We start from the raw sequence: 24,842 nt of genomic DNA, 5'->3' as shown, positions 1-24,842 counted from the left end.
TCGTTATAGCATTCGTTCGTTATAGGATTAATCCGTCCCAGGCCCCCAAATAGAACCACTTAACACTGAAAATTTTCTGTGGAAAATGTAAAAAATACGGTACTTTATCTTACCTTAGTGTTGTTCAGCATGCAGGACAGGAGGGGGAGGGGGGAGGAGAGAATTATGGAGAAGAGGTGGAATGAGAGGAGTCATCCTTCCTAGCCTTCTTTGGTGACTGTCTTACAGGCACTTTGTCTGTAGGGTCTTTTGCTACTTTTTTAAAGAAGGAATCCATGGTTGGCTGCTTCAACCTTGATTTCTGGACCTTCCAAAAGTAGTTCATCACATTGTCATTAAACACACTGATGGCCTTTTGCACAGAACCAACATCAGGATGATAATCCTCAGCAAGCTTAGACGTTTGCATCCTTGAGATCTTTGGCTGGAATGATGCAGCTTTCCTCCTTGTCCTCATCCTCCCCTGATTCATCAGAAGTTAAGCTCCGCTTCAGTGTCTCATTTTCTTCTTTGTGAAGCTCAAGCAGCTCCTCAGTGGACAGCTCCTTACTGTGCTTTTCCACCAACTCCTTAACATCATCATCATCCACTTCCAGGCCCATGGAATTGCCCAGAGACACAATTTCATGTACAACAGCCTCTTCCTCTAACTCTTCGAAGCCTTCAAAGTCTCTTTGAAGCACACATTCAGGCCACAATGGCCTCCAAGTAGCACAAAGACACTTCATAGTAACCTCTTTCCTGGCTGACGCAATTAAAAACACAGCGTCTGCTATATTGAAGTGATTATTCCAAAATTCCTTCAAACTAACATCACTGGAAGACATGGATGCAAAACATTTTCTAAACAGTGCCTTTGTGTACAGCTTCTTAAAGTTAGAAATTACCTGTTGATCCATGGGCTGGATGAGAGGTGTTGTGTTGGGTGGCAAGAAGTGCACAGTGATGAAGTTCAACTCCTCTGGCAATTCAACCATCAAATTAGGAGGGTGGGCTGGTGCATTGTCCATCACCAACAAAGCTTTCAGTGTAAGATTATTCTCCCTGAGGTATTCCCGAACACTGGGTCCAAACACCTCAATCACCCACTCAGAGAATAAATTCCTGGTCACCCAAGCCTTTGGGTTTGACCGCCACATAACACCAAGGCGGGTCTTCCTAGTGTTTTTTAAAGCTCTGGGGTTTTCTGCATGGTACACAAGGAGTGGCTTTATTTTGCAGTCACCAGAAGCATTAGCACAAAGAAGGAGGGTAAGCCTGTCTTTCATTGGCTTATGGCCAGGGACAGAAGTTTCCTCCTTGGTAATGTATGTACGGCGAGGCATTTTTTCCAAAAAAGTCCAGTTTCATCACAGTTGAATACCTGCTGAGAAACAAAGCCTCCCTCTTTAATAACATTCAAAAAAATATCATGGTGTTCCTTAGCTGCTTCCTTATCTGCACTAGCAGCATCACCATGTCTTACAACACTATGTAATTTATTTCTCCTTCTCAAACCAGTAAACCACCCCTTGGTACCCCTAAACACTGGCACATCACTATCACTTGCACTGGGAGTCTTGGCTTTAAGGTCCTCAAACAATTGTCTGGCCTTCTCACAAATTATAGCTTCACTAATGCTGTCACCTGCCATTTCTTTCTCCTTTATCCACACTAAGAGTAAATTTTCCATCTCCTCAATAACATTACACCTTGCTTTGCTAAGTCTAGAGATTCCCTTAGCCACTTGCACTGTTTTCAACTCCTCTTTATTCTTTAAAATCGTACATATAGTCGATTTAGCCATCCCATACTCTTCACTAAGTTTCGCAATGCTTGTTCCATCCTCACGTTTCTTTATGATTTCTTTCTTAGTTTCAAGAGTTATGAGCTTTCTCACTCGCTTTGAACGATTCATTGTCACAATTGTACACTTGTATAACAAAATATTTATACAAATAACTCTATTTCCACATCAAAAGACGAAATTTCAACAATAACAGTGGTGCGCTGGCTACACAATGAGACAAAGATGGCGCCTGACGCTCTTGTTGTGGGTCGCGGTACAACAATATTCATGCACCAGGCGAAATAGTCCCATATTCATCCGCGTTCGTTGTAGGAGTTGCGTTCGTTATAGCATTCTCAATTTTATAGGTAAAACCGTTCGTTATAGGAATATTCGTAGTAGGATCCGTTCGTTATAGCATACCCCACTGTATATGCAGTGAACCCTCACTTTACGCGGTTAATTCAACCCACGGCGCCCGCGTAAAGTGAACAACATAACATATGGGATTAATTGAAATAGAGACCGGGCCGACCCCCAAACTCCACTTTCTCCCGACATAATACGTACGGTTTACTAAAAATAACATCTTAACTTTATGATGGTATTCACCCACACATAATATAGAAGGGAACAGTCAATAAACTGGAGGTTAGGTTAGAAAAAAACAAGGTTGGGGTTAACACTTATGTTAGTAGAAGAGATGGGTCGGCGTACGGGAATGGAGGCTGGTTCCGAGGCAGAGGGCAGGCTACTGGCCCTCAGGTGAGTCACCATCACTGTTATCCACACTTGTCAGGGCCTCCCTGACAGATCTCTCAAAGTCATCATCACTGTCTCTACCTCTGTCACTATCACTGGCTTGGGCTGGCTGTGGTGGGTTGCGGGCGAAGAACTCTGTTATGCTTTGCTGACGGCTGGTGTTTATGTTGTCGTGATAAACCTTGATGTAGGGCTCCATAGTCTGCAACAGCTGGGTAGTGAAGACTTCATACCTGTTTGCATCAGGGTCGTCGGAAAGGAGGAGCTTGGCTTTCTCGATACACTCGATGGCACCCCTAACATTACTATGGGATAAGCGGCGCTCTTCTTGGGATGACGCACCACCTGCCTCTTCACTGACGTCATCATCATCTACCATCTCGTCGGTAGTCACATCAGGATCCCTTATCACCTCCAGGATGTCGTCGTTGGTGGTCTCGGAGAAGCCTGCAGCTGTAACACTCTGCACAGCTTCTCTGGCAAGGTTCACTACTACTGCAACAGTCTGAACCTCACCAGTCACAGATTGACTCTGCCTAGCGGCCGGAATGCCTTGCAACACATGTCTCCATATGTGACGAACAGTTGGTACAGACAGCTGATCCCATGACTCCACCAAGAAGTCCACAGCTTTCTTGACGTTAAATATTCTTCAGAATTGTTTTAAAAGTACTTCTTGCTCTGCCATCTGTTGATCCTCGTCATCTTCGCTCTTGCTATCGGTGTTGGTGTCACTCAGGTTACGCAACTCTTCCCTGGTGTTGGTGTAGTAGTTCAGGAGCTTGAATTTTTCAGTAGAGAATGCAGCTTTTACATTACAGATTAACTCTTGGTCCATGGGCTGTAATATAGACGTAGTGTTGGGAGGAAGGAAGACCACTTTTACGTTGGGGTGACGATCTAACAGTAGGGGCGAGTGTCCTGGTGCGTTGTCCAGCAGCAACAAAATCTTGAATGGCATATTCTGTTGCTAACAGAATTTCTTCACATCGGGAACGAAACAGTCATCAAACCAGGAGAGGGACAGTGTAGAGAACATCCACGCCCTACGTGCGGTCAGCCAGTGGACATTTAGCTTGGTCATGTGCATGGTTTTGTAGGCGTGCGGCTTGCGTGCTGTGTGGATCACCGATAACTTGAGCTTACAGGTACCGGAGGCATTAGTGGTAAACAGGACGGTGATGCGCTCCTTCTGCAACTTCCGGCCCCGAATCTTGCTGGCATTCTTCACAACGAAGGTCCTGGAAGGTAGCTTTTTCCAAAAAAGACCAGATTCGTCAATGTTAAACACCTGGTCATCGGTGTACTGTCCTTCCTCCATAATCTCACGTAAAAACGACCATGTGGTCACCACTTTAAAATGAGCAATCAAACTGTGACAACATATGTAATTTTGAGTCCTACTCTTTCCATTTACAGAGTACTGTACAAGCCCATAATAATGGCTCCTAAAGTAGATAAACTTCGTTGTGTGAAGAGAAAGAAGAACACGTTGAAATTGAGTGACAAACTTGAAATAATTAAGAAACTAGAACGTGGTGTGAGCAATACTGTTCTAATGGAAACATACGACATTGGAAAGTCTACAATTTATGATATAAAAATGGCAAAGAATAAAATTCTAGAATTCACAGCTTTTTTTTTTAAAACTGCTCGTTTTGATAAATGAAGCAAGCTATATTTGCTAATGAATAAACTATCAAAATGTACCTGTTAATCTCTTCTTTATTCCTCCTTAAATTTGAATTTTAAAAGTACTGTCTGAGAATCCGGAAAATCTGAAAATCCGGACTGACCCAATCCCCAAGCAGTCCGGATTTTTGGACTTCTACTGTACTGTACTCTTATTGTATGAGAAAGACTACATTTGTTTCCATAAGCATGATTTTTCTTATTTAAATGTTAATCAAGATTGTTTTTGTTTTTTTCTATTTTGAGGGAAACTTTAATTCATAAATTACAACCACATGTTTTAATATGTCTGATAATATTTGAATATTTTCTTACAAATACAGGCATTCAGGTTATGGACGTTTGCCCTTACAAAATTTGGAAATTATGACCACTAAATTTGGAATTTAAAACACCTTTGTTACCAGCATGTATGCCAGTCTTGTTTGCATCTGTAAGATTGTGTAACATGTAATTCTTACACTATCGATTCCTAAACCTCCTTATTATTGACTTGACCTTTGGATTCAAATTGTTTTACCCATTTGTGGGATTCCAGGTTGATCTGACATGCTGCTTGTACAGTACTGCCAATATGTAGAGCATCTCATGTATTTAACAGGGATTCTCTCCATCTTTTCCCTCTGCATATTTGCTGCCATGCATTTTTAGCGAGTTAAATTGAAGTTTTGTTTGCACAGGTAATCCCTGGTTAACACCAGAAATATGCTCCAAATGAGTTTCCTGTTATGTAAATTCAGGCTATATTAATCCAAAAAAGCTATTGAAAACCATGTAAAATATGACATGTGTGTTGGAGGGTAAGGCCAATGTGTGAGAGCAGGGTACGGGACAGCAGCCCCAAACATTCCTTAAGACACAACTTTTTCTCACTTCAACACTAATTCTATTATTTAAAAAAACACTCTTCAGTAAATTATAACTCAACTTTTGTCTGAATAACTACTTTTTGGTCTGTAGTTATTACAGCTCAGGGTAACTAATGAAGCAATAGAACTCCGAGTGCCATGAATCGCATCTACTACATACAGTCTGCCACAGGAATAAGTACAGTATACACCTATGGTTCGTGTTTGGAACAAAATGTCCGGTAAGACTGTCCTGAACAGAACTTAAATTAATTACAAAATGACCAGTAATTTAGGTTTTATATTTACATATACCTGTACAGTACTGCACAGTATTCTAAAACAAATAATAATAATAATTTGATGTGAATAATTTAGTAATGTCTTGTGTTTATATTACAAGCATTACATTGTATCCATTGATATTAAGCTCATTGCTGAATGGGATTGCATTTGTCATACGACTGACTCCCTCCCTCACTATCTTGATCTCCCTCCCTCTTCCACTTCTATCTGCCCCCCTCTCTCCCTCCTTAACCACTCACCCTCCCTTCCCTCATCCCTTTTTCCCACATCCTCTTTCCTTTTACATACCTCCAAACAAAATTGGACACAGAGGAAAAGTTTTTTGGGGGCAAATTTTTTAACATTCAATGACATGATTCACATCACCAATGCAAATAATGGTACCCCATGATATGATATGACATGATTCACATAATGATGCGTGACTGGGCTAGCGCATCACAAAGAAGTCCACTTAATTATTTATTATGGGTAATGCCTGGTGAATAGGGTTGTTTCAGAGTCAACCACAGTTCCGACCAAGTATGACTCTAAACCTCCCCATGTCATGCCTTCCCCTCTTCCCAACCTGCCACTCCCTATCCTCCATACTCCATATTACCCATCCCTACTCAATCCCAACACATTTATTGTTTTGACTGACTGAACAGTCCTATACAGCAATGGATGGCTCAAACTTTATAAATTATGGCTGGATACAGCAATGACCTAAGAGACTCACAGTATTCCATCCTTTAAAAACAATTTTTAATAAATTATAAGTCACCTTGTGTCTGATCAACTGTTTCCTAGATAGCAGCTGTTTAGGCTCAAGGTGACTAATGTAGCAAAAGAACTTATGAATCATGTACAGTGGGGTATGCTATAACGAACGGATCCTACTACGAATATTCCTATAACGAACGGTTTTACCTATAAAATTGAGAATGCTATAACGAACGTAACTCCTACAACGAACGCGGATGAATACGGGACTATTTCGCCTGGCGCATGAATATTGTTGTACCGCGACCCACAACAAGAGCGTCAGGCGCCATCTTTGTCTCATTGTGTAGCCAGTGCACCACTGTTATTGTTGAAATTTCGTCTTTTGATGTGGAAATTCGCGTCATTTGTATAACTATTTTGTTATACAAGTATACAATTGTAACAATGAGTCATCCAAAGCGAGTGAGAAAGCTAATAACCCTTGAAACTAAGAAAGAAATTATAAAGAAACGTGAGAATGGAAGAAGCATTGCGAAACTTAGTGATGAATATGGGATGGCTAAATCGACTATATGTACGATTTTGAAGAATAAAGAAGAGTTAAAAACTGTGCAAGTGGCAAAGGGAATCTTTAGACTTAGCAAAGCAAAGTGTAATGTGATTGAAGAGATGGAAAATTTACTCTTAGTGTGGATAAAGGAGAAAGAAATGGCAGGTGGTAACATTAGTGAAGCTATAATTTGTGAGAAGGCCAGACAATTGTTTGAGGACCTTAAAGCCAAGACTCCCAGTGGAAGTGATAGTGATGTGCCAGTGTTTAGGGGTACCTGCATGCTGAATAACACTAAGGTAAGATAAAGTACTGTATTTTTTACATTTTTCACAGAATTTTTTCAGTGTTAGGTGGTTGTATTTGGGGGCCTGGAACGGATTAATCCTATAACGAACGAATGCTATAACGAACGAGGTTCTGGAACCAATTACGTTCGTTATAGCATACCCCACTGTATATACAGTACTTGCTGCAGGCTGCCCATGCAGGAGGAACTTTACTCAACTGATAGATTGTCTTTGATTGATATTTATTAATTCAAAAACATATTCAAGGACACATATTAAATTATTTAACGTTTCTCAAATAAATAAAATTTCAAAGACGTATTTAATGGTCTTCTCACTCTAGAGTTCGTAGCAACGCTTTAAATAAGCCAGAAAATTTTCTTGGTTGTGAATTGTTGTACAGTACACCCTTTCTTGAGTATTCGTGAGGAATATGTTCTTAAATGGCAGTGGACATGAATTTTCCTGAATACAATTACTTTTCGTAATTACCTGTACAGTACTGTATGCAACAACCATAGCACATGGGCTATCAGCTCTTTTATATCACCCAGTACATTCCAACATCAGTACAATGTAGGTCATTTATTTTCAAACCTAGAAAGGTTAATACTGTATTTCACTGCATCGATAATATCGATGACAGGCTGATATTGTGGATACTGCAACCGTGTTATATGTTCTAAGTCAGTTACTCTCAAGATATTATCGATGGACGACAATGCATTTTGTATACAGTAGTACACATATTACTACAGTATACTCTCGATTTAACGGAATCTGATACAATGAACTCTCAATTTAGCAGAAGGCTTTTTTTTTTAATTTTCCACCCAATTTACTGAATCAGTTCGCAAAATCAAGATTAATTCCGTTAATATGCTCACACCTATGGAGACATCTCAGACATATGATACAGTAAAACCTACACATACAGAACACATTATTTTGTTTATTTATAATACATTGTACATGTCCAGAGGTGTTTGCATAAATAAATAAATACAGCTCTGTGCATGATGTGTCTTTTAGACTTGGGGAAAACTTTCCCCAATGCAGGATGGAAAATCCCTGTCTTACGTGACACACAGCTCCATTCATGCCTCGCACATCCGTATCATATAGATTTTTTTTTTAATGTATTTAAGGAAACTATTACATAAATTATTCAGATTATTTTGGTAAAAAAAAAAAATTCTTACTTAATTAGAACTGTTTTATAGACTTCTGTATCAACATTTCTTATGTGTTTTCATAAAAAAATCGAATCCCCATCATTACAACATGTCAAAATATTTTGCTTAAGATCTTTTAATGGAGCAGTCTTGTACAGAATTTATTCAGGATCATTCTGGTACCCAATTCATCTCCAACATAGTAGAGAAGATGTTGTGCATAAAAGTTAATGGGGTTTTGAGAATTGCAATTAAATGCCAGGTAGCGACGTGTCCTAATATTACTTATCAAGTAATTATTAGATGTTTTAATTGCCTGTAAGTTGGCCTGGCGTGTTATTGCTAGGCAGCAAATATTTTTGCTCGTTCCCGCGGAATAACTGTAACGGGAGAGTGTTTGTCCGTGGGAGATGAGATACATAGTTTAGACTCTCGGCAAACTTTCCCAGCACCGAGAAACATTCCAGGGATGTATGATAGTGTCTGTCCATGCAAGAAGCACAGCTTAGACTCACAGAAACTTTTTCCAGTTTACCCAGAAAAATTCCGAGATGTAGGATTTTTTCTGAGTTTGAAAGATTCATCTCATTATCCAGAAATCTCTCATCCCTGGAAGAGCTGTGCACTAATTGTTCTGACTAATGGGGATATCACTTATATCAATCATCACTTAAGCATATTATGTAGTTTTGATATTTCACACCATACCAACATTTTCACAAATTCTTAATAAACAACACTTGACAAACAAAGTTTTCTTATAATTCCTGCTAGGTTATTGATGCTAATCGTCATTATTGTTCTATTACATAATTATACACTTATTTCTAAAAAATCACAGGTCTACCATACCTTGAGATTCACCGTACACTTTGTATGTTGTACCAGAATTTCCCTCCAAAGCTCCACATATTTCAGATGCTGTCTGTCTCATACGATAGATATAATCTTCATTATTCTCTTCCTTGTATGTGTAACAGATGTACTTCTCTCTTGTGTTTAGTAACCCTTCAAGCCTCCCCATGAAGAAATTAGTGGATCCTTCACTCCATTGAGCCACACAACCAACACTTTTAGCTGTAACATAAGTACAGTAATTGTAACAAAGTGTCTATCAACATTAATTCATAGAATACAAATCAATATATATATAGACAGACAGACAGACAGACAGACAGACAGACAGACACACACACACACACAAATATATATATATATATATATATATATATATATATATATATATATATATATATATATATATATATATATATATATATATATATATATATATATATATATATATATATATATATATATATATTCCTAGACCTCCACTTACGACGGGGTTAGGGCTCAAATCCAGGTCGTAAGTCCATATAGATAATTTTTTTTTTTTAATAAAAAATCTACAATGAAATACAGTACAGTAAAAGTAATGAATAATGATGAATGGATACAGTACAGTGAAAGTAATAAATAATAAGGAATGGATACAGTGTGACTGAGCACTTAACCTTTAATGTAGTCAGCTGAATGCACATGGGGCCCCCATAATTTTCTAATTATACATGGAGACTACATTAACTGGAAACGTTTCGGTATAGAAAATGCGTGTGTCATTTAAAAATTTTTTTTTTTTATCTATATCTGAGGCGGTCGTAAGTCCCGACGGTCGTAAGTCCACGTAGTCTCTATATATATATATATATATATATATATATATATATATATATATATATATATATATATATATACAGGTGACAACCCTTTATACGAAAAAAAAACGAAAAGCTCTGAAAACCGAAAGTTTTTTAAAGTTTTTTTTTTTTTTTTTTTTTTAGCCCACCGGCATAGATCACTGACCCACATCAGGGCCTGGGGGGGCGAAAATGTAATAGTAATAATAATTATAATAATAATAATCATTCATAGTAAATAAAAATTTTAATAAAAATACACCAAAATAAAATAATATAACATTAATAATAATAATAATAATAATAATAATAATAATAATAATAAAATATAATAATAAAATTAATAAAAATAACAATAATACAGGAGTACTGTAAACGTGGGTTTTTTACGCGTTTCTACATTTACGCGGTACCCTGCCAGAAACGGAATTCCCACTTTACGCAGTGCATCTACTTATATACACGGGTGAACTATAATTTTTTTTATTTAGTTCATAAAATTCACACAAATTCCCCGGCCAGAATATAATTTACATTGCTGGAATTCTTACAATTTGATGGTCATTTTGAATATAAACATCATAGATTTTGCATTAGACATACAAATTTTAGATCTAATGCAAGTATTTTGTTTACTCGGAGCAAATATGTTATCTTTTGCGCAAAATATATGACGTGTATATTCAAAATATTCCTGGTTTTGCAAGGAATCCAGCAATGTCAATTATATTATCCTAACTTTAGTCTGAGGTATTATTTATTACAAAAAAATGTAAATATACCGTTTTAACCCAAACACTTCTCTGGTAGGGAGGGAAGGTGGGGGGTGGGGGGTGGGGTAGGGTAGGGAGGGAGGGAGGGACCGACCCAGCGATCAGGGGGGAGCTGGAGGTGGGGTATTTTGATTGAAGATATTGAAGATATGTGTTTTAGCTCATAAAATTCATACAAATTACCCGGCCAGAATATAATTTACATTGCTGGAATTCTTACAATTTGATGATCATTTTGAATATAAACATCATAGATTTTGCATTAGACATACAAATTTTAGATCTAATGTAAGTATTTTGTTTACTCAGAGCATATATGTTATCTTTTGTGCAAAATATATGACATGTATATTCAAAATATTCCTGGTCTTGCAAGGAATCCAGCAATGTCAATTATATTATCCTAACTTTAGTTTGAGGTGTTATTTATTACTATACCTTAAAATCTAGTGTTTTCCCCCAAACATTTCTCAGAGAGGGAGGAGCCAGCGAGTGTGAGAAGAGGAGGGGGGCAGGAGTTGAGTCCATTATTTGAATGGACATTAACTTGGCGAATGTATTTCTCTTAAATATTAATGGTGTGTGCGTACCATCATAAAATTAAGATGTTATTTTTACTAGAACACAGGTATTGTGTCGGGAAAAAGTGGAGTTTGGGGGTCGGCCCGGTCTCTATTTCAATTAATCCCATATGTTATGTTGTTCACTTTCCGCGTTTCTCGCTTTACGCGGGCCGCCGTGGGTTCAGTTGACCGAGTAAAGCGAGGGTTCACTGTAATAAAATAATAATAATAATAATAATAATAATAATAATAAAGAAATACAAGAATGAAAAAAGGATCAAAAGTGAGAAACACGATCTAGACCTATGAATTATTATTATTATTATTATTATAATAATTTTTATTATATTTTTGCCCCCCAGGCCCTGATGTGGGTCAGTGATCTATGCCCGGGTGGGCTAAAAAAAAAAAAAAAAAAAAAAAATAACCATTCTGAAAACCGAAATGTTCCGAAATCCGAAATGCCTCTAGCCCCAAGGATTTCGGATAAGGGATTGTCAACCTGTACCTCTCTAGTCTGGCATTCTGTGGTCCGGAAACTCCCGTGGTCTGGAATGATTTTAGTTTGCCCAATAGGTAGATAGGCAGCTAATCCCCTTAAAAAAAAAAAAAGCGGGAAATTAAGGTTTGTTTACATCCGGCAGTTTGGCGCTCTCTCTCTCTGTTTGTCTATACAGTACAGAGTACAACATTTAACCCTTCAATATATATGAACAGTAAATAAGTGTTGCTTTCATATTCTTATGTAGAGTAATGACTATATATTTTCATCTGTGCTCACTTACATACGAGCATAATCACTTTTTTTCTTTAAAATTAATGGTTAGCTACTTATATTGTTCCATTTATTAACATTAAATAACATTACTTCAAACAACCATATTAATTCTTACATTAATTTTACTACAGCTACAACCAGGGTCTTATTTTCTTGTTTTATATGTAGAACCAATCAGTCACTGGTTTTGTAAACATTAATGAAAACAATGCCGGCAGCCGTCCCGTCTCGTCTCGTCTCGTCTCGTCTCGTGTGTATTAATATTCCATGAATTATTAATGAATTGTATTGTTCATTTTGCGCACATAAACATTAATTCACTAAAAAAAAAAATCAGAAACATTAATTAAATCATATATGAACAGTAAATAAGTGTTCCTTTCATATTCTTATGTAGAGTAATGACGATATGTTTTTCACATGTGCTCACTTACATACGCGCAGTCTCACTTTTTTCTTTAACATTAATGGTTTGTTACTTTTATTGTTCTATTTATTAACAATAAATAACATTACTTAAAACAACCATATTAATTTTTTACATTAATTTTGCTACAGCTACAACCAGGGTCATACTTTCTTGTTTTATATGTAGAGCCACTCAGTCACTGGTTTTGTAATCAACGAAAACAATGCTCTCTCATTTCCTCGTGTGTTTTAATATTCTACGTAATATTAATGAATTGTATTGCTCATTTTGCACATATAAACATTAATTCAATAAAAAAGACATTCAGTAATAAACAATAATGAATCTTTTGTACATAAGAGAAATGACGCTGTTTACACGATTGCGCACGTCGTCTGAACGTTGGCGGGCCGTTGAAACCCGTCGAAATTCGAGTTTCCTTCGTCAAAATTTTAAATTATGTAGTGTTTTTTTTTTGTGTCCAAATAAAAAACGCTGAATTAAAAACTTGCGAAATTTGAGAAGCTACTGTAAGATATTTACCGTATATCTAGACTTATAAGACGGAATTTGAACATTAAAAAAATCTGCCCAAAGTTAGGGGGTCGTCTAAACCACCAAGTATAAAATTCTTACCTCTTAAATATTGTGGTTTAGTGTGTCAAGAGTGGTGATGGAAACATCGTAAGCCACTCACAAGGTCTTCCCACTAATTATTTTATACTGAAACTTACGTTTGGCAAGCTGGATTCAAATTAAGATTACCGGTATATTAAAATAATAAAAATGTATTATAAACCTCCCCAAGCCCCCCCCATTTGCCAGTGAGGAGACAAGAAAGGGAAAGTGACCGCGAGATTGGGCTATTTTTAGCCGTGGAGGTGGTCAGTAATGCATATCGGTATATTTACTGATAATAATACTTATCTCCTATAAATAATTAATTTAAAATTTATTTTTTTACAAGGAATATTCAGTAAATGACTGCATTAATTCTTGAAACGACTGACAGTTAAATACAGACGCTTAAGTGACGTCACTAGTGTTTACACTACACCAGCTGGTAACATTTGATGCCATTACTTGAAGTGAATTGGCCTTATTTTAAGTAACTAACCATAAATAAATACAAAAAGTAAAAAAAAAGATCATAAGTGAGAAATAATATACTGTATGTATGTTGTGTTGTCAAAGTTAGAGGAACAATTGAAACTGCAATTGTGTGTAAATGAGGCAGAAAGTCAGGTCAGCGCTGAACCTGGGACTTGGTCACAATTTTCGTGATGCCATATGGCAGCAGGGTCTACCATTAGACAACACATTATGCTTCCAATATCTTCCCAGGCGGTAGTATCTACCTGTTTGGTAGCTGCCTACTACCTACACAATTTTTAGTAATATTACTTTGATACATGATAAATTAGACAATGAAAATAAACATCAAATTTAATTACCAAGACGCTTCCCATTGGCAGCTGTAAGAAGAGGGGGAGATGGGCTATTTTTATCCCGTCTTTGTGTCTGAAGTGGCCAGTAATACCATATATTTACTGATCATAATATTTATCTCCTATAAATAATTAATTTAAAATTTATTTTTTACATAGAATATTCAGTCAATGACTTAAATAAATAAACAAATAATTCGGTAAATCTATTTCAAGTAAATGGAAAATAAGCAAACAAATGTTATTTACCATGACCCTTCCCTCTCGCTCAGGGTGAGATGGAGGGGAGATAAAGAAGGCTATTTATAACCCGTCTTTGTGTCTGAAGTGACCAGTATCCTAATGCACCATAAATAATTCATTTAACATATATTTTGTTGTATATATATATAAATATGTATGTATATATATATATATATATATATATATATATATATATATATATATATATATATATATATATATATATATATATATATATATATATATATATATATATATATATAAATATATATATATATACAGTATTACCCCGCCTAACGCGGTTTCACTTAACGCGTTTTATCATATACGCGGTGCCTCGCCAGAGCTGAACTTTCACTTAACGTGGAATTTTTCATCATATACGCGGGAAGCGGCACGGGCACGATGCGCACAAGGTCGCCCAGTCATCAAAACATTACCGAGTTCTTCACCCGCCACCCACCACAGCCGGCCCAAGTCAGTGATAGTGATAATTATAGTGAGGATATGGACTTATATGGCCTTTGAGGGGTTTGACAAAGAGGCCCTGCAAGCCTCTGTGGTGGATAGTGATACAATTGATACAAGTGATACAGGTGAGGGCCAATAATCTGCCCTCTGCCTCGGAACCAACCCCCCATCCCCGTGTGCCCAGCCATCTTTTCTACTAATGCAAGTGTTAAAAAACCTAATATTATTGATATTTCTCTTAATTATTAATTGTGTGTGCATACCATCATAAAGTTAAGATGAAATTTTTACTACAACATAGTTGTGTGTCGTCAAAAAGTGGAGTTTGGGGGTCGGGCCAGTCTCTATTGGAATTAATCCCATATGTTCTGTTGTTCACTTAACGCGGTTTTCACTTAACGCGGTACCCTGTGGGTTCAATTGACCGCGTTAATTGTGTGTGCATATCATTATAAAATTAAGATGTTATTTTTACTACAATGTACGTATTGTGTCGGAAAAAGGGTAGTCTGGCGGTCGGCCCAGTCTCTATTTCAATTAATCCCATATGTTCTGTGATTTCGTTTATGCGTTTCGCGTTAAACGCGTACCTCCATAGGTTTAATTGACCGCGTAAAACGAGACTATACTGTGTGTGTGTGTGTGTATATATATATATATATATATATATATATATATATATATATATATATATATATATATATATATATATATATATATATATATATATATATATATATATATATATATATATATATATATATATATATATTTCAAGTAAATGGACAAATTTTACTAGACACAGACATTAGTTCCAGTTACCGGTAAATAGCAGATGCTTCAGTGACGTCACTAGTGTTTACACTACACCAGCGGGTAACATTTGATGACATTACTTGAAGTGAATTGGCCTTATTTTAAAAAATCAAGGAAAGTTGGTAAAGGACTACTGAGTCAGTGGGTAAGTGTCACATTTGGGGTACTGGTCTTATACATTGAATAGAGCTCAAAAGCTACTTTTTAAATGGAAATTTGGGGGGGGCCGTCTTATGCACCCCGACGCCTTATAGGCTGAGATATACGGTAACCCTTCAATATGTCTTCAAAGAGACCACGAAGCAGTGAAAGTGGTGCTAACTTAAGCGCAAGTCACTATCTGTCCAGGAAAAGGGTGAATTTCCATGGTCCGGCACCGGTCAGGTCCCGAGGTTGCCGGGACAGTATAGTCTCAGTTTACGTGGATTCTTTTATACGCGGTTGGTCATTTACGCGGCACCTGTCCAGACGCGCCAAGTACAGTATTAGTTACGCGGTACATTCTTGAATTTACGCGGGAGGTGATGCGGACAAGCTGCGCGCTAGGTCGCTCTTACGTCACCGCTGACGTCAGATGATGTTTCAGACTGTCAATGGGCCACGCATCCCCTCCGCCGCGAGCTGTGATTGGTCTATTTAACCTTGCTTGTCCAGTCAACAAAACATTACCAAGTTCTTCACCCGCCACCTACCACAGCCAGCCCAAATCAGTGATAGTGATGATATGGACTTTGAGGGGTTTGACAAGGAGGCCCTGCTAGCCTCTGTGGTGGATATTGATACAGGTGATACAAGTGATACAGGTGAGGGCCAATAATTTGCCCTCTGCCTTGGAACCAACCCCCCATCCTCGTGTGCCCAGCCATCTCTTCTACTAACGTAAGTGTTAAAAACCTAATATTATTGATATTTCTCTTAAATATTAATTGTGTGTGCATATCATTATAAAATTAAGATGTTATTTTTACTACAATGTACGTATTGTGTCGGAAAAAGGGTAGTCTGGCGGTCGGCCCAGTCTCTATTTCAATTAATCCCATATGTTCTGTGATTTCGTTTATGCGTTTCGCGTTAAACGCGTACCTCCATAGGTTTAATTGACCGCGTAAAACGAGACTATACTGTGTGTGTGTGTATATATATATATATATATATATATATATATATATATATATATATATATATATATATATATATATATATATATATACACACAAACAGGGGACCCCGACTTATGAACGTCAGACTTACGCAGGCCCACCCGCAGATACGAACGAGGTCCCATAAGGTCAATTATATTAAAAATCCGACATAAGTACAACGAGTTGTAGCAGTTACGTACGAGAACTACTTTGCAAGGCATAGAGGGGAGGCGGAGCGGCGCATCGGGACTGATGCATCACACCCAGTTACACACCTTCAGGGAGAAAGATATCAGTAGGCTTTATCCTCACTGCTATAACGTGTGGGATCTAGAGCAAACTGTTGTTATTTGCTTATTAACTCTCTTTTTCTTATATCCTCGGCCCTCATTATGGCTCCCAAATGCAAACCTGATGCAAATGATATTAGTGAATCCAAGAAAAAGAAAACATTTACAATGGTAGTGAAAGTTGATGTAATTAAACGTTCTGAAAAAGGCAAAACACTCTCAGTGATTGGTAAGGCGTTGGGCTGTAGTGGATTCCTCCCCTACAAACGCTTTTGTCGCGAGTAGCCGACCTCACGAATTTCACCAGCCTGCCCTCGTGTCTAGGTTAGCAACCAGCGCCGCCTTACACAACTGAGGTCACCTATTAAGCCACGCCTACCTCGTGGTGACCTACCTCTTTCTACCTACAGCCAGTCTTCAAGTAACACCTCCTCCTCCACTCCTGCCTGGTGGCCCTCGCTCCGGCCGGTGACCATGCCGACCCACAAGCTGTGTGTCCTCCTCTGAGCACCCTCACCAACCAGCTCTCTACTCAACGCTTGTAACCATGCTGCCTTCCCAGCACCAAGCTGCATTGTACATCCAATACAACACGTATACAGAGAGCACATTGTGAGTTTCCTTTCCCCATCCCATCCTGAGTGTAAACCAATATCTCATAACCCCACAAATGGTGACCCCCGGAGATTCGCACTCACACAGGATGGAGGAGAAACCGATCGCTCTCCCAGTTTTCAAGCAACATGGAAGACTGGCTTAACCATGCAGAGGCAGCTCTCATCGGCTCTACAGCTACTGTCTCTACACCGCAGGTTAGACACCCTAGAGCAGCAATGCTTCTCTAAGCAGACACCAGCTCCTCTTCCTGCCCCAAGCACCACGTCCTACCGACCCCAGCAGGCGCATCTGGGGAGTCTGTACCTGCCGAGAGGGAAGCTTAGCATTCATCGTGCTGCTCTAGGGTGTCTAACCTGCGGTGTAGAGACATCCGCAAATAATAGAGGACCGCAAAATAAAAATCCGCGAACTTGGGGGGGCCCCCTGTGTATATATATATATAAATTACTGCACATGAAACACCTGTATCATCACACTTTGTAAGCCATAATACTTATAAAATCTTCTGTAAAATCAAATTATAATTTTTTTTTAAATCCATGTATTGTACTTACGGTATGGAAAAATATTTGGGTTAGTCTGATCTGGGCAAGGATTATATAAGAATAAAAGTTCTGTATCATTTTTCTCAGATAAGAGCATGGATTTTCTTTCACTGCATCTCCCATGTTCCAACTGATAGATGAAAGACCGGGATCTAGTGAATGGGCAAGCGGCTACAGCATTCTTGCGTATCATTACAGCATGATGATCATTGTTTTCTACCATGGAGCAGACTGCTTTCAAATCCAAATATCTTGAACACGGAGCTGTAAAAAAAGTATCAATAACCAATCATATAAATAAGGATACCTAAACGATCTTACTAATTTTTCTATTTAATTACTATCACAAATGTACAGTAATGTACACACAATTCAGTTATCAGAACTCTTTGAAGGTCAAAATGTGAAACACTATACAGTATATTAAACAGGATCTGGAAAATTTAAACTTAAGTTAAGTAGGTTAGGTTAGTTTCTTAAAACTAAGAGGAGCATTGTTGCTGATTTGATAATACAGCTCCTCCCCAACTTACGAAGGGGTTAGGGACCCAAATCCAGGTCCTAAGTTGAAATGTGGTCGTAAGTCTAAACTGCTTAAATAATACACAGAAAATCTAAAATGGGTGTCTCTTTTTCTTCTTAGCACCACAAAACTCTCACTTTTAAGCTTGCCAGTCATTTTAAAGTGAATTACAAACAAAAATTTTGTCTGTGTACTGAAGTTGGGACTCAAAAATATGTAATTTGACAAAATTTTGGTACGACTGAGGCAGGTCATAAGTGCGGGTGGTCGTAAGTCGAGTAGGTCATAAGTCGGGGAGTACCTGTATATATATGTGTGTGTGTGTGTGTGTGTGTGTGTCTTTATATATATATATATATATATATATATATATATATATATATATATATATATATATATATATATATATATATATATATATATATATATATATATATATATATATATATATATATATATATATATATATATATATATATATATTAGGTCATAAGTCAGGGAGGAGCTGTATATATGTGTGTGTGTGTGTCTGTGAGGCAGTTTGGTAAGGTTGGCAGTACAATATACAAAACACTGATGTGTAGGCATGTGAGGTACACAATACTGGTTTTACTAAGTCATTACTATTTATACTATTTACAATAATTATTACTGTCTCCAGTAATTGATCATGAATCTGCAATGGTCCGTACCCCTACTACACTTGTGCTCGGGGGATAGAAACATGTGGCGAGGCACGTGAAGTCAAGCGAGATCTCTACACCACAAAAGCTGAAATGCTATATTGTACAGAGAGGGGAGGCTGAGACATTTGCATGCATTAGTGGGCAAAAGATAAATGCCTACTTTGCAACATAATCCACCCAGGTGTGTGTGGTGATGCAAACAGTACAGCGAAATACTAATCCGTCACATGACAGGAACCAAAGCCCTCTGTAAGCATTCGTTATATGACGGGATCAAAGCCTGGGGTTAAAAATATAAGGAGGTCACATCTGAAACTTTAGTAAGAGACATTATATCAGGAGTTAAACAACTGAAGAGAAGTGGTTGTGCTACAGAACACGAACTGATGAATAGAGGAACAAAGATGCTGATACAAAGAGGACGGTAAAGACTGGAGACAAATCCAACTACTGTACATAAAGATAAAATCTGGAACTTCGAAAATACCCAATGGACAGGAATGAGAAGAAAATGGGAGAAACTTTTATTCAATAGTGAAATAATGGGACACATAACACAAACGTATTTTTCTTATCAATAATACTGTAATACAAATAACTTACATCTCTGGTAATTAATTACATTGTGATGCTTCTCAGTCATGATAAAGCAGCTGTAACAGCCATTGTTCCTGAAAATACAAACCACCTTTAAAATTTTGTAATACACTTAGATAGTTTTTAATCAGTTCATAAATCGTAACAGATTCCTATACACCCCAGTACTCTCTCTCTCTCTCTCACGCATGCACGCACACACATTAATATAATAGGTTTATATTGAATATTTTATTTAGAGAATATACCAATATTAAATTGTTTTAAAACATCTGTTTCAAGGAAATACTAGTGCATTTAATCTACACTCAGTGTGTTGTTGTTAGGCATCTTCCTTTAAACACTGTCACTGAGATCTATGAGCATATTATCCTCAATATCTCTGTGTTCTGTGTTACACTGCCATTTTAATGCCAAGCTCACGTAAGGAAAGAAGTGCATGTATACAGCTCATGTAATTAAGGTACCATATAAGAAGTGCATTTTGATGGTCAGGAATGGGAAGAAAAAACTCCCATTCACAGAAACCTCCCAATGATGGACAGGGCTTGCACAAATTAGTCCAATATTGGGAGGGTTTACTGTACATGATTAAAATCTGCTTAACTATTACCTCACTAAATGTTATTTAGCCCAAAAGCTCTTGATTTACTAGAACAATAGGAATACTGATGACGGTAATCTCAAGTCTTGCTATTTATAATGTCACTACCGGGTACTTTAAAAATAAAGATTATAAAAATACCTTCATGATAATACTTACTCTTTCATGAGGAACTTGTTACCAGAGGATGTTGTGCAGATATTGTCTCCAAAGTTGTTACCACTGATGGTATAAACTTTGCTGGCAGTCCACCAGTCCCCAGCCCAATGGTCAGGAAGTTCACAGCTGTCTAACCATCAGGATTATGCCAGTGAATAGAACAAGAACAATTTGTGATATACACATTTGATGATAGGTCAATGAAGATGATAATTAATAATTTAAATGAAGGAGAAGATGTAATACTAGATACTACAATCATAAAAAAAAAAAAAAAAGAATCATATCACCATAATTGGGAAGGGCAACCTGTAGAAAGGAACATGGGCTACTGGAAGTGGCCAAGGAAATATTTAAATGTGGGTACACTAAACTTTATTTCTGCTTATAATTTTCGAAATTGACATGAGTCATGTATTATCTGCATTACTTAATATTATGCATAATTGATTACTTTATTACATCGTGGTAATTCAATTAAAGTTTCTAGCCCAAAATACCAAATTCCCACTGCAGACTTAGATAGGAGTTAATGGAAATCACAAACGATGTTTGGGGAAAGGTGCAACAAGATATTTCAATTGTTTTTTTTTAGTAATGTTTCACAATGTTGTTAATAAAGTCACTTTAAATTAGAAACAGAAATATCTATGGGCAGCAACAAATCTAATGTAGAAAACAGCTGTGTGCAGCACAGATTTTATCACAGTACAGTAGATGATCATTTTACCGTGCTTGAGAGGTGGTTCACTTGTACAATTAAGCCCTAAGTATGATTGGGTCTCACCCCCCCCCCTCCCCCTGAGAAAAAATTGAGATAAGCTTGTAACACAACTAAATGCAAATGGTTGTGTATCGCTACCACTATTATTCTATTCCTGCTTGTTTAGTGGCTAACTATAATACCTTTCAGGGATGTAGAGTAGACCCTTGCCATTCGCAGGTTTGCAATTCACGATTTCAGCGATTGGCGGTAAGCATATGATGACTAGCTTGCGAGCCTTTTCCCACAGCACAACGAGTCACCCCATGCAGCATCTCATATTGTACTCTCAAAACTTTAGTTTCTTTTGTGTAAAATGGCCCCTAAAAGACTGCCTAGTATCAGCGTTAGTGATGCTAGTGGAGTGAAATGTAAAAGGCAGAAGTCAGTGATGACCCTGACAATGAAAGTTGAATTATTAGATAAAAGATGGGATGAGTGCTACCGTGGCTGGTTGGTTGTTTGGTATAGGTTTACAGTAGTGCATTAAGGTAGTTTAAGTTGCTATTTGTGTTTTTGCCAATTCACACCATTCCATGGAACCTATCCCTTGTGAATAACAAGGGTTTACTGGGTAACTTAATAAATGTCTGGCAAGCTTCATGAGAGCTGTGTGACTGGGTCATGTGTGCTCAGTTATAAATGGTGACATGTACCCTACTTACAAATATTTATGGCACTTGATACAGCTCTTAACTCTTGGTATTTATAATAAATACAGGCATACTGTATACTGTTTTCATGATGGTAGGTTTTAAAATACATAAATTCAGTAGTTGCATCAAGTACCATAAATATTTATGTAAAAGTATAAGAAAAATAAATTTCTCCATTCACAGTCCATGCAGCTGGCCACCGACAGCCAAGTTGCCACATTTCTTTACAGTATTTTACTTGTATGCAGTGGAGGACTGGGTAAAAAATTTCTACCGGAAAAACTTGTAAAAGGGCCCACTCAAAAGGGTCCAAAAGGGCCCACTTAATCCCAAAACATAGTCAAGGGAATCAAATAAAAGTACCGGTAAAGGTTTTAAGCATTCGGTCACATCAGGGCGGATTGAGTTAACATCTCATAAACCTCATATCTCTTTTTTACGTTATTTCCAAAGTGATGGACAATCACTTTGGGGCCCACCGGGAAATTTCCCGGTATCCCAGTGGGCCAGTCCGCCACTGCTTGCACGTATCTACCAAATAACTCAATAAAAATAGTGTGACTAAAAACTAAAAACTTAATAATGAAAAATGATATGCACAAAACAAATGTTAATTTGCCAAGCCAACCCATATAAAGCAATCTATTACATTAAAGTGTGTGGTTGTGAACTTAACAGCTGACTCACCCTGTGTGGGTGATAGTAGCTCACAGAATGTAAGGAGTTCAATCTCCCAATCTCAAGGTAGAATCTTGGAATTACTGTACATACAGTACTTGTAATTTTGAAAATTTATTGATTTTTTAGTTTAAATAGATAGATTTATTGAGCTAAATTATCATACTTTTTCACACTGGTTAACTTGTATCAAGTCAAATCATACAATACACAATAACCTTACATAACTCGTAACCTATAAAATCATGAAACAATACGCAATAGTACGCTACAAGATTATAGCAAGTAGCCTAGATCTGCATACATTAATGGACAGTGAGACACTTGAGTCTGGTAGCCTCGCAGCATTGCTTCCACCCCTTGCCTGCCAATTCCCGCATGGACTGCGGCGGGAAATTTGAAAATTAATTATCTTCCAAATGTGGTTAAGTGTTGTTTGGTGTGATTAAATAATAGCATCGGTTTCAATGAATAAAGCACGGTAAACCCCTGGCTCGCATAATCGATCGATGGTAAAATGATCGTCAACTACATTGCCAAGTATTAATACATTTTCCCCAAGATTTCAAATTTGCTTCCACTATAAAGCAAGATAGCTGAGCAGGTATAGAAAACATTTGTTTTTTCTACGCCTTGAGAACTTATCGTATACCCTTCACTGGAAGAACAGATGAGAAAATTATTACCGTATTGTGGTGCTCCACTCACAGATAGGCTGATTTCACGGGTCAGGACTGTATCATTATTATCCAAGGTGCATGTGTAAACCCCAGTATCATTAACTTGCACAGGACTGATTATCAAATCATATCTGGTACCATTTCCATCCATGTCAAGTTCTAGAGAAATTCTGGGTGAGTCACTATGAAGCACATGTTCATCATAAGTAATCTCTTCAACTTCATTATCAATTTTACGTTCCCATTTCAAAGCCTGTGGAAGAAAATGTGATACACATAAAAACTATTTCTATCAAATAAAATGTGTGATAATATCAATATCCCAACTTTATCTCATCCTCTTTCTAATACAGTCTATACAGGCAGATTACTGTTTCATCACTGAACCTCAGCTTATAGAGTTCAATGACTGTTGGATGGTAAACCTACTTGGTTCATTAATATTTAGGACTCATGGTGAAATGTATGGGACCACTATGTTATCTTGTACATTGGAATGTACATTGTCTAAATTGAAATATGCAATTCTGTTCAACTTCTTTTTAAATTCAAATTCTTTATTTCATTTCAGTGTACCATGATGTCACTTACAACTGCCAGTGTCATTTTATTGTCAATGACATGTAAGTTCAGGTGAAACTGTCATTTCATAGTTATAATAGTCATTTCAATTTTGGTGGAAGTCCTTTCTAATTGACAAACAGTCTATTCGAGCCGGCAAATGGTGTAAATTAATGAACAAAGAGTGATTAAAATACTGCTTCTTGAAATTAATTTGCTTTTTAGTACTGTATCTATACTCTATGTACAGTACAGTACAGTAGTAGGTAGTGACTGTGGATGCCATCCCAAACAAATGCATGGCCATGCACTGTGATGCAATAGCTCCAATTTTTATATCTGGGATAGAATTACTTTCATCCACAGAAAAAAAATGAAAAAACAACATGAAAAACTTATTCTTGCCTATCTTTTGGAGCTTTTCATGAGGTGAGAATGTATTTACTTTTTACTGGAAAATTTGCTCACATTACTAATTCATAAGCATAACTACCATCCATTTTTATCACACACTGTATTCTATGGAACACTGCTTCAGTAGAAGGAAGCACGACAATTTTGTAGAGTACTCTTTTTATTTCCATGGTGTATCATACTACTGTACATTTCTTTCTCATGTATATTAAAATAAACCTTTTAAGCCCTGGTAAAATTTTTGGACCTTTTGTCCATAGTCTCTTAGTTTGTATTGAATTACATGTACAGGGCAGGTATTTTTATACTGTATTGTGAATTTTTATTTCACAAATGTTCTCAGTCTCTTTCTTGACAAAGCAACCCAAGGCTACTGTATAATGTACTATACAGTATAATGACTCAACTATTCAGTAATAAAAATTTTATGTAACAATACATTAACATAAAAAATTTAGCATAAAAAAATAGATCAAGAAAATTTGAGAACATAAAACTATCATTTTCTTAAAGAACAGAATAAGTACTCACAATATCTCTGTAGATGTTATTTACATACTGTAAAAAAAGAAAAAAAATTAAGGTACTACTCTACAGTACAGTACTGTATACCGGTATGTTTACTT

The 24,842-nt window shown here is 37.1% G+C and overlaps 1 protein-coding gene across 1 annotated transcript in view; it reads right to left on the bottom strand.

Annotated features, from left to right (window-relative positions):
- The window catches only part of LOC121868776, a gene marked incomplete at its 5' end in the record, with an annotated part of 194,826 nt that overhangs the window by 113,582 nt on the left and 56,402 nt on the right, over window positions 1-24,842 (bottom strand). Inside the window, 6 exon segments of the mRNA XM_042369670.1 lie at window positions 8,952-9,176; window positions 17,905-18,159; window positions 19,708-19,775; window positions 20,465-20,594; window positions 23,248-23,494; window positions 24,748-24,774. Coding sequence (XP_042225604.1) covers window positions 8,952-9,176; window positions 17,905-18,159; window positions 19,708-19,775; window positions 20,465-20,594; window positions 23,248-23,494; window positions 24,748-24,774 — 952 coding nt within the window.

The sequence above is a fragment of the Homarus americanus genome, unplaced genomic scaffold (assembly GCF_018991925.1).
Source record: "Homarus americanus isolate GMGI-L3 unplaced genomic scaffold, GMGI_Hamer_2.0 scaffold30535, whole genome shotgun sequence".
Classification (NCBI taxonomy): domain Eukaryota; kingdom Metazoa; phylum Arthropoda; class Malacostraca; order Decapoda; family Nephropidae; genus Homarus; species Homarus americanus.
This window is presented reverse-complemented; position numbering and strand designations above follow the sequence as displayed.